The 12,431-nt window shown below is 42.6% G+C and overlaps 1 protein-coding gene across 1 annotated transcript in view; it reads left to right on the forward strand.

The window, feature by feature from the left end:
• Positions 1–12,431, forward strand: part of LOC106811862 (ER degradation-enhancing alpha-mannosidase-like protein 3) — a 68,715-nt gene that overhangs the window by 843 nt on the left and 55,441 nt on the right. Inside the window, exons 2-3 of the mRNA XM_014815581.1 lie at positions 7,419–7,464; positions 12,111–12,211. Coding sequence (XP_014671067.1) covers positions 7,419–7,464; positions 12,111–12,211 — 147 coding nt within the window. The remainder of the gene's footprint in view (positions 1–7,418; positions 7,465–12,110; positions 12,212–12,431) is intronic.

The following is a 12,431-nucleotide window of genomic DNA, read 5'->3' on the forward strand; positions in this document are numbered from 1 at the left end:
TGTACAAGTGTCTCATGGCTTAGAATTCGATAAACTGCATTCTCAGCTTCGGATCGCTTAAACACATGGTGAGAGAGGCCGCTGAATCATCGTCACAGCAGGCTTAAAAAGCAGCGAAATGCGTGGCGAGCAGCAAAAAACAATAGTGCGAGCACAAATTCAATTGATCTTTCCTCACGCCCGGCAGTCAACGCCGGGTTCACTCGGATATAATTCAGTTATGCGAGTCCGTAGCCAAACCAACGTCAACTCATCCAAGCTGGCGTGATAACTGATATAACTCACACTGGTACAGGTCAACGAAGCCAAGCATTGAAACCGCATACATAATTTCCACTGCTGACTCATGCAGTACTTCAGCACTTTTCAATTAGTGCATACATAATTTAATAAAAGCTCGTTCAAAACATTTATAACTAAGAAACGAGCCGTGTCGCCAACTACATGTATCCCGGTGATCTTAGTATGAATGGAATATCTCTGTAAGGACGTAAGAAGGCAGGTAAAGAAAAATTTTGAAATGAAGTCTCAACAGACATAAGGTTTGTTAAGACAACGGGTGGCCTCAGAATGTGCAAGTATATGGAATCTGGTTACGCCTAGGAGGCCGAAGAGGAAATGTAAGTCGACGCGTCAAAGGTCAAACTAAGGTGAAGGGCAGTGGTGGTTTTTGGTAGCGACAGGACCTTTCTCCCTCAATGTGTAAGCATACCAAGTTTGGTGCGCAGACAACAATCCAAAGGTCAATTAGGGCCGAGTTAGAGAGCCGGACGGCGAAATTGTTAAGGTCAAGGTAAAGTGCTAAATTGAAGGTCGCAGTGACCTGGTTTTGGTACTGTGCAACGCTTCTTCCCCAAGATGCAAGGTGCGTTAATGTAAAGCAAAGATGCCAATGTTTTTGGTGTGGCAGAGTCATCCGTTGCCGATGGTAACAAATTTTTTGGAAATATTGTAGAACCTGCTAACTTGTGCTGTTTTTACCCGATTGTCATGGATTTGGCACACCAGGGCGATATAACATGTCCCATATATATTATATGTATATAATTGGTCCTGTGCTGCCAAATTTCATGGACAATCGTGCGTAAAAACTGCAGAAGTTACAGGTTCTAGAATATTTCGACAAAAAATGTTGTTACCATGGCAACCGATTACCCGCACCACCAAAAACGTTGGCGTTTCGTTTATATGATAAGCGACCTTCATGGGCGAAATTTGAAGATGATCAGAAAACTGCAGGCCGGTAGAAGCGCTCACAAGGAATCTCTGCGGGCGGCGGCGGCGCGCGAGGCCATAATCCACTAGTATCCCCCGCGAACGACTCGGGAGTACAATGATGCAGTCCCGGTAGGCTAGCATACTACAGCATGACGGGTAGATATTTTACAACTCAACTTACGCATGTAATGAATGGTAATGCTGATAGAACATTTCCTTGGTTTCTCTCTCTGAAAAATACATAAAAAAAATTATACACTCAATATTTCAGAGTTATTGGTATTCAACACATGATATGGATGTGAGTTAATATGTGTTGTTTTACATTATTGTTGTATAGAGGTTATGCAAGATCAATTTAATGATGAAACATTATTTCCCATCTTTGTTGTATCTGAACTGAAAGAAAATGCATTCACGCAGCGCATTTAGAGAGCAGTGTACATTTAATCAAGAATTTGACGAACACTTATGACTAAAGGCATAGATTAAGTAATTACAGCTGGCTATGAGTTTGGAAGCATTTACTCACTCCACCATTAGTGCACACGATGATAAATCATTGAAATTCTATTGAGTAACGTCGCAGGCCTATGAAAGCAATAGTGCCGCCCTGAGCGGCACTATTGCTTGCGCGACGCGATTGTTATTATAACACAAATTTGTTGGTTTACGTCACGACATGGAAATGTGAATGGAATGGAAATGGAATTTGGGAAGGAATAGTAGCTTCGCTACACGCTGGGCACTATACTTCCTCAAGCAACAGCTATGAGGCATAAGTGGCCGCCCAACAACCGGCGGATTATGGATATAAATGTTTGCACATGCCTGAATCTGACTAGCTAGCTACGCATTATGAAATGCTGAATTACTCGGCTGACACTTTCACCGAATTTGTGTGATACGCGTGATAACATATTGCAGATTTAAATAGAGGAAAAAACATTCCCCCTCCCACTATCCTGATGGTAGGAAGTTAGTCGTTAATCTGTAAAAGCAAGCTCAACTTGAAATATTGGAAAATATAAGAACTAGAAAGGCGCAGTTAGTTCGCCAACTACAATGTATCCCCCGTGTTCTCCCCAAGATGTGTAAGTATACGAAGTTTGGTTGTGCTAGGCTCCAATTAGGGGCCGAGTTATAGAGCGGAAGGAATATGATGAAGGTCAAGGTCAATGTCAAATAAGGTGCAGTGATCTGGTTTCGTGTACGCGACACACCTCTCCCCAAGATGTGTAAGCTATACAAATTGTGGTCGCGCTAGGTCAATTAGAGGCCCGTTTTATAGAGCGGAATAGGAAATATGTCAAGGTCAAATAAAGGCCCAGTGACCCCTGGTTTTGGTACGCCGGGATCACCTTCTCCCCAAGATGTGTAAGTATAACCAAGTTTGGTAGCGGCTAGCTCATTAGGGGCGAGTTAGAGAGCGGCAAGGGAATTGTCTGCGGCGGCAGCGGCGGCTGGGTAGACGCGTGAAACCATTAGCCCCGCCGACTTCGTCGCGGGCGGAGTACAAATACTGTCTGTTATGGTGGCTTTTGAGAATGCATCCCTCTCTGACAATGAATTACACAGCTTCACTGATCTTGGAAAGAAGGAAATAGGATTTATTGGAGTGTTTCATATTTTAAAAAACGCCTCCACTATTCAAATCGATTTTGCCTTTTAAATAACACTAGAAGGAAATCAGATGCAGGGCTGTAACTTGTTCTGTGATACAGCTTGCGTTTGTATTTTGCGGTGCGCCGAGTGCGTGCCATGTTGCATGTGTTGTGTGTGTGTTGTGTGTTGCACTATGATAAATACAGTAAAAGCTCATGCATTAGCATAACAGTAATAAAACCTGCGCATGACATTGGCTGTTCAAATTCATAAGAAGCAGTTGAAGTAAATTGACACTGGCATGTACTAAGCTTTGATAGGTGTCAGAGGTATATGAGATCTGCCCCTAGGCCTGACATACTGCAGTTCATTGTGCCCAGTGCCAGGGCCATGGAAATAGCTGCGAGCAATATCCTACCATTCAGCAAGTTTTTGGTAGTAATAGCTTTAGATCCTAGTGCAGGACATACACAAATGTGAACAAACATAGTTTTTTAAGCAACCTAATATTTTAGTCGCACGCTCTTGGTGGCCAGAAATCACTGTCATTTTCGTCTTTTCGAGCAATATTATAATAAAAGGTCACAGCTTAAATTAAAGCGATCACTGGACAGAATTTTATACCACATCTTAAAATTTTTGTATTTGATACTAGCTGACCTTTGCATTCTTGCACTATTTAATCAATTTTTACTACAACCCCATATTAATATTTTAATAAGATAGACCATGCTAATTCTTTCTGATCATTGTGGCAGATGAAAGCACACATGTATAATATGCTTGGCTGACAGAAATAAGTGAATAAACCATAATTCAAATGTCCAGATAATACAAACTATCTTCGTTGAAAATGAATGTGTGTAACCTAAGTACGTTACCTTTCTGAACATGACCTTTCTAATATGCAAGCATTAGAAAAAAAATTTGATTTGCAGCGTAACAGTTGGTAGATTCAGGGGTGCCTTTGCTTGCACACTGATGCTATACTGCACGGCCTAACCATAATGACACGTGAGACTACACTCCTCGTGTCTATACACCGCTTTAGCAAAGGTATAAGGCAAGAACATCAGTTAAATTGCCTGGTTGTCCGCCGGTAACACTTTAGCGATAGCCTCATCCCCCTATGAGCAGGTGGACTGAAGCGACTACATGCCAGAGCTAATGAGGCTGTGAGAGGGGTTAATTGTGCCCGGGTACGTCGGAACTACTACCCTGGTACTATCTAATATGCCGGACGCGTACCTCGCCACTCCACTAACGAGTCTAGGAGTCGCCTACGCCTACTCCCAACCCGATAACCCTAACATATCAGATGTTACCGCAGGTACGTCCCGGCAGTACCCTGGGGGACATCTATATATAGACCCTATGAGAGCTAATGAGTGTGACTATACAAGCAGCTCTATTTTTGTGGTGCTATAATTATAATATATATATATATTTAATTATAATATATATATAATCTCGTAATTTCGTAATGGTAGCTGTTCATGGTTCAAGGGAATACAACGTCACCCAGATCGGTAGATCGGCAGTGTGAACACATATATGTTTTACGACAGAATAAACATAAAAGTTAAGACAAGTGTGTACAAGATAGTATGATAGAACAGAGGGGGCTGATAATGTGTCAGTATGTGCAGCGCCGAGTTCAAATTAGTTTACAAGGAATCTCCGGATATTCAGCTACTGTGGCAGATACTACTATATCTACCGGTAAATATTAATTAGAAAATCGCACACGAAGGTACTATAACTAGTAATAGTATTTTTTTTTCTAGTAACGTGCCAGTTATTGGCCAGTGTAGTGCAGTGTATTGGCGGTTACTGGTAGTATCGCACGCGGTCAGTGCTGACCACAATTCCCGGGGGGGGGAGGCATCCATATATATTGCATAGTAGGTATGTGCCGCAGGGAGAGACCACCCTTTCAACCCTAAAACTTCGTTCAGCTGCATCTCATTTTACAGAATATCTCGCTTCAGAACATCAACAGAGTTTAGTTACCGTCCAGATCTTACATTTTGCCGTCCGGAGACCGCTACGTTTACAAATAATCTAGTTTTAGTAGTTTAGTATCTTAATTAAAGACTGAAGCTAACTTTCAAGGATGGTTTGGTTAACTTACTTTCAAGTTTTTTGCTGTCCCCGTGCGTGGGTGCGTGCGGCGCGTGAAGGTGGTGCGTGCGTGCGGGAGGGTCGTGCTCGTGCGGTCATCTCTGTCTGGGTTCAATGTTGTTTCTCTCCTCTAACATAATATCAATCAAAATTTATTGGTTCGTGCTCTCAGCATAGATTAAAGGCAAATCACAGTTCCACCCACTGTTCCGGAGGTCTACGGTCAAACTGGCCACCTGCCAACTCGCACCCGCGATTGTCGCAGTTTCACGCGTCTGGCAGATCGGTGGAGCTACGGCTCGGGCGGATGGAGTCACCCCTGGAAATCGATGAGTGCGCCTCGCGGCGCTAACTCGTGAGATGTCACAGCGCCCCAACGTCGAAACGTTTGCAATGTAGTTAGTACATTGATACAGCGCCACGGGTATATCATATATATCAGCGAGTAGAAATAGGGAGAAGTGTGGACATCAATAAAAACAAGGGAAATTCGTCATTTATAGCCTTATAATACCTACGATTTACTACACGTAACCTCATCCAACTTGAGCTCAATCGGGAGCACAGTACAATTCGCACATTATACGTACGAAATGCGTTTCCTCGTGACAACCGCCAATCGTAGATACAGGCTCTAAAACGTACGACACGATTCTCCATTCTCTGGCCTCCAATCCAACCATTGCGCGCGCTATAATCACCCAAAAGAGCCCTACCTAACGCCGCTATTGCTACACTGAGCGGAAGGCATGTGGCCGCGGGGAGATTAGGCATCAACACTCGGCGAGATAACCTTTGACCCGGTACACAGCTACACAGGCCACCTTTGTACATAAGCTGGCATGCTTACGCACGCTACGCCAACCAAATGATTAGCTCGTCGAGTGTTGCGTCGATCTCCAATTTCCCGCGAGCCACAACGCCACATTCAGCTATCCGAGAGAGCAAACGTACAGCGACTGCGCGCCAGTTGCTGCCTTTTGTCTGAATTATAGCGGGCGCAATGGCGTTGGATTAATGGCCAGAGAATGGAGAATCGTGTCGTACATTTTAGGCTGGTATCTACGGATTGGACGGTGTCTATGAGGAACGATTCGTACGATGATGGCGCGAATGTACTGTGTCCGATTTGAGCTCAAGTTGGATGAGTTACGCGTAGTAAATCGTAGGTATTATAAGGCTAGTAAATGACGAATTTCCCTTGTTTATTGATGTCACACTCCTCCCTATTATCTACTCCTGTATATATAATATATATATTTTATTTGTTTATTTATTTATTATATATATTATATATATATATATATATATATATATATATATATTATACCCGTGCACCGATTCTCCAGACGAGTGAACTCGCCACACGTGCAATTGGCTGGTGGCCCGAATTGACCGTAGCCCGTCTCGGAGACCCCGTCTTTTAAATGTTGTCCAGTTCCATATAATCATTGCATGTCAACGAAATCCTAGTTCCGGAGACCCGCATTTTCGAACACTGGCCAGTTCCAGAGCACCCACATTCAACAAAATATTAGTTCCAGAGACCCAATTTTTAGGTCTGTGTTAGTTCCAGAGCCCCCATTTTTGATTTCGCAGTGGGCACATACCTACCATAATGTGGGGTGAGTGCCCCCCCCCCCACTGGGCACAATTTCAACCTTTATTTGACATTGACTTTGACCTTCATCATATTTCCCTTCCGCTCTATAACTCGGCCCCTAATTGACCTAGCGCTACCAAACTTGGTATACTTACACATCTTGGGGAGAAGGTGATCAGCGTACCGAAACCAGATCACTGCAACCTTTATTTGACATTAACTTTGACCTTCATCATATTTCCCTTCCGCTCTATAACTCGGCCCCTAATTGACCTAGCACAACCAAACTTCGTATACTTACACATCTTGGGGAGAACACGGGGGATACATGTAGTTGGCGACAACTGCCCTTTTTAGTTTCTTATATTTTCCAATAATTTCAGTTGAGTTGTTTACAGATTTAACGACTACTTCCTACCATTCAGGTAGTGGGAGGGGAATGTTTTTCCTCTATTTAAATTTGAATATGTTATCACGTATCACACAATTCGGTGAAGAGTGTCACCGATTATATCAGCATTCATAATGCTGTAGCTTGCTAGTCAGATTCAGGCCATGTGCAACATTGGTGGATGAGTAATGCTTCCAACTCATAGCAGCTTTAATTACCTTAATCTATCCTTAGTCATAAGTGTTCTCAAATTCTTGATTAAATTTACACTGCCTCTCTAAATGGTCTGATGTAATGCATTTTTCCTTTCAGTTTCAGATACACAAAAGATGGGAAATATGTTTCCAATTAAATTGATCTTGCATAACCTCTATCAAACAATAATATAAAACAAACACATATTAACTCACATCATATACGTGTGAATACAATAACTGAATATTGAGTGTATTATATTTTTTTAATTGTATTTTTCAGAGAGCAAACCAAGGAAATGTTCTATCATGCATACCATTCATACATGGTAAGTTGAGTTGTAAAAATCTACCCGTCCATGCTGTATGTATGCTAGCCTAGGGACTGCATCATTGTATCCCCCGAACTCGTTCGGGGGGATACTATGGATTTGGCCTCGTCGCGTCGCGCCGCCGCCGCAGAGATTTCCTTGTGAGCGCTCTACTGGCTGCAGTTCTTCTCGGATCATCTTCAAATTTCGCATGAAGGTGCGTTATCATAAAACGAAGACGCCAACCGTTTTTGGTGTGGGCGGAGTCATCGTTGCCATGGTAACAACATTTTTTGTCGAAATATTCTAGAACCTGTAACTTCTGCAGTTTTTACCCGATTGTCAATATTAGATAGTTACCAGGGTACGTTCCGGCAGTACCCTCGGGGACATAGACCCTCTCAGCCTCATTAGCTCTGCATGCAGTCGCTTCAGTCCACCTGCTCATAGATGAGCTATCGGCTAAAGTGTTACCGGGGACACCAGGCAATTTAACTGATGTTCTGCTATACTTTGCTAAAGCGGTGTAAGACACGAGGAGTGTAGTCTCACTGTCATTATGTTAGCCGTGCAGTATAGCATCAGTGTGCAAGCAAAGCACCCTGAATCCTAACCAACTTTTACGCTGCAACAAATTTTTTTTTCAAAATGCTTGCATATTAGAAAGGTCATGTTCAGAAAGGTAACATTACTTACGTTACACACATCATTTCAACGAAAGATATTTTGTATTATCTGGACTATTGATGTATGTATTCACTTATTTCTGTCAGCCAAGCATATATACATGTGTGCTTTCATCTGCCACAATATCAGAAGAATTAGATGGTCTATCTTATTAAAATACTTAATATGGGGTTGTAGTAAAAATTGATTAAATAGTGCAAGAATGCAAAGGTCACTAGATCAAATAAAAAATATTTAAGATGTGGTATAAAATCTGTCAGTGATCCTTTAATTTTAGCTGTGACCATTTTATTATAATATTGCTCAAAAGACTGGAAATGACAGTGATTTTCTGGCCACCAAGAGGTGGACTAAAATATTAGGTTGTTAAAAAACTATGTTTGTTCTACATTTGTGTATGTCCTGCACTAGGATCTAAAGCTATGTACTACCAAAACTGTGAATGGTAGGATATTGCTCGCAGCTATTTCCATGCCTCTGCACTGCAGTACAATGAACTGGCAGTATGTCAGGCCTAGGGGCAGACTCTACCTCTGACACCTATCAAAGCTTAGTACATTGCCAGTGTCATTTACTTCAACTGTTCTTTTTGAATTCTGAACTGCCAATGTCATGCGCAGGTTTTATTTCACTTTATCTAATCAATGAGCTTTTACTGTATTTACATAGTGCACACACACACACACACATGCAAACATGCACGCACTCGCGCACGCGCATACAAACGCAATCTGTATCACAGAAAAGTTACAGCCCTGCGTGATTTCCCTCTAGTGTTATTTAAAAGGCAAAATCGATTTGAATAGTAGAGGGTTTTTAAAATATTGAACACTCCAATAAATCCTATTCCTTCTTTCCAAGTCAGTGAACTGTGTAATTCATTGTCAGATAAGGGCATGCATTCTCAAAAGCCACATAACAGACATATTTGTATCCCCCGCGACGAAGTCGGCGGGGATACTATGGTTTCATGTCTCCCCAGCCGCCGCTGCCGCCGCAGACAATTTCCCTTCCGCTCTCTAACTCGGCCCCTAATTGACCTAGCGCTACCAAACTTGGTATACTTACACATCTTGGGGAGAAGGTGATCCGCGTACCAAAACCAGGTCACTGCGACCTTCATTTCACCTTTACCTTGACCTTGATCATATTTCCCTTCCGCTCTCTAACTCGGCCCCTAATTGACCTAGCGCGACGGGCAAATTGTATCTTACAGCACTCTTGGGGGAGAAGGGTGTCCGCGTACGAAACCAATCACTGCAACCTTTATTTGACATTGACCTTGACCTTCACATATTTTCCTTCCGCTGCTACATAACTCGCCCCTAATTGACCGTACGCACACCAAACTTCGTAATACGCTTACACCATCTTGGGGAGAACACGGGGGATACATGTAAGTTGGGACAACCTGCCCTTTTAGTTTCCTTATATTTTTCACATAAATTTCAGTTGAGTAGTTTTTACAGATTTACGACTACATTCCTACTATTCAGGAAGTGGGAGGGGAATGTTTTTCCCTCTAGACTTTAATTTGCGAATATGTTATCAACGTATCAAAACAATTCGTGAAGAGCTGTCCCGCGATTATATCAGCATTGCATAATGCTCGTAGCTGAGCTAGTCAGATTCAGAGCCATGTGGCACATTTATATATTAATGGCGTTGTTGGGGGCAGCTCATGCTCTTCCATAGTGTTGGCTGAGCCGGAAGGTATATCGTGCCCGGAGCGGTAGCGAGGCCACTATTCGCTCTCCGCAAATTCATTTCCATTCGCATTCGCCGTTTCGCATTCCGTGACTGCTACACAATGTTGTTATAATAAAAATGGCGTCGCGCAAGACAATAGTGCCACGCTCAGGCGGCGCACTATTGGGCTTCATAGGCCGCGACGTTATCCAATCAGATATTTCAATGATTTATACGCTCGATGCACTAATGGTGGATGAGCCTAATGCTTCAACTCCATACGCTTGTAAGTTACCTTAAATCTATCCTTAGCTGCATAAGTGTTCTCTCACCATTCTTGATTAAATTTACACTGCCTGCTTACACATGGTCTGGTGTCAATGCATTTTTCCTGTTGCCAGTTTCAGATACACAAAGGATGGGAATATGTTTCATTTAAATTGATCTTGCACTAACCTCCCTATCAAACAATAATGAAAACAAAACACTATTAACTCACATCACTATCATGTGTAGAAGTAGCAATAACTGAATATTCGAGTGTATTATATTTTTTTTTAATTGTATTTTCCAGAGAGGCGCAAACCAAGGAATGTTCTAATCACTGCATACCATTCATTACAATGGCTACCTCTCGACCGTCTCTAAACAACTCTACCGCGTCATGCCCGCCTACTGCTATGCCTCAGCCTAGGGACTGCATCATTTGTCTCCCCGACTCGTCGGGGATACTATGGATTTGGCCCTCGTCGCGCCGCGCCGCCGCAGAGATTTCGCTTGTGAGGGCTGCTACGGCTGCGCAGTTTATCTTGATTCATACTTCAAAATTTACGCATAGAAAGGGGCGTTAAATCATCCAAAAACGAAGCACTGCAACCGTTTTTTGGTGTGTGCGGAGGTCATCGTTGCCATGGTCAAACAGTTTTTTGTCGAATAGTTCTACGAACCTGTTAACTTCTGCAGTCTTTTACCGAAACCGATTTGTCATGGAATTTTGGACACACAGGACCACTATATATGCATATATAATACTATATAGGAGCATCGTTATATCGTCCGCTGTGTGCCAAATTCCATGACAATCGGGTAACAACAGCACAATTACAGTTCTACAATATTTCCCACAAAAATGTTGTTACCATGGCAACGATGACTCCTGGCCCACACCAAAAACTGATGGCATCTTTGCTTTACCATAACGCACCTTGGCATCTTGGGGAGAAGGTGTGCACAGTACCAAAACCAGGTCACTGCGACCTTCATTTCACCTTTACCTTGACCTTAATCATATTTCCCTTCTGCTCTCTAACTCGGCCCCTAATTGACCTAGTGCCACCAAACTTGGTATGCTTACACATCTTGGGGAGAAGGTCTGTCGCATACCAAAACCACCACTGCCCTTCACCTTAGTTTGACCTTGACCGTCGACTTACATTTCCTCTTCGGCCTCCTAGGGTAACCAGATTCCATATACTTGCACATCTGAGGCACACCAGTTGTCTAACAAACCTTTGTCTTTGAGACTTATTTAAAACTTTACCTGCCTTCTACGTCCTTACAGAGATATTCCATTCATACTAGATCACGGGGGATACATGTAGTTGGCGACAACTGCTCGTTTCTAGTTTTGAACGAGCTTTTATTAAATTATGATGCACTATTGAAAGTGCTGAAGATACTCGCATGATTCAGCAGTGGAAATTAGTTATGCGGTTTCGATGCTGCTGCGTTGACATGTACCAGTGTGAGTTATACAGTTACACGCCAGCTGGATGAGTTGACGTTGGTTTGGCTAGGACTCGATAACTGAATTATATCCGAGTGAACCCGGCGTTGACTGCGCGGTGCAGGAAAGATCAATTGAATTTGTGCTCGCACTATTGTATTTCTCTGCTCGCCACCCTGTCGCTCGCTTTTCTAAACCGCGTGAGCGATGATTCAGGGCTCTCTCACCATGTTTTTAGCATCCGAGCTGAGATGCAAGTTATCGAATCTAGCCATGACACTTGTACATTGAGCCAGCTGAATGATTTGCTTATAGAATTTGGTACCACTTATATCGTGCAACTGACATTATATATTAGATATTGGTTTATTATTCAGCTGTAATGTTGCACGTAGTTAAATCATTCTCTATTTGGATTTGCCAGTTAGTGTTGTAAAATCGCCAAAATTGTTTATTTATTGCATTTTGTAAGTGTACGGGTGTGCCAGCTATAGTCCTAGCGGTCTATACGTCTCAACATTGTGGCGCTCACGTCACTCATCTGGGGAGTATTCTTTTCCAGGACAATGCCTATCCGGCAGATGAATTGATGTCACTAAGTTGTAAAGGGCGCTACAGGGGCTCTGAAGCAACTAGGGGTGATGTTGACGATTCGTTAGGAAAGTAAGTAGCTGTGATACAGTATCGACAGTTTGTGTAGCCGTGTTTCACCATATACGTTCAGATGCTAATAATGATAATTTGTCATTATTAGCTCCTGATACGTTGTAATGTATTTTTAGGATAAAAACAAATTATTTTCCTTTTTCTCCTGATATATCTATCTATATCTATCTTCTCTCTCTCTCTCTCTCTCTCTCTCTCTCTCTCTCTCTCTCTCTCT

This window comes from Priapulus caudatus, unplaced genomic scaffold (assembly GCF_000485595.1).
Source record: "Priapulus caudatus unplaced genomic scaffold, Priapulus_caudatus-5.0.1 Scaffold584, whole genome shotgun sequence".
NCBI lineage: Eukaryota > Metazoa > Priapulida > Priapulimorpha > Priapulimorphida > Priapulidae > Priapulus > Priapulus caudatus.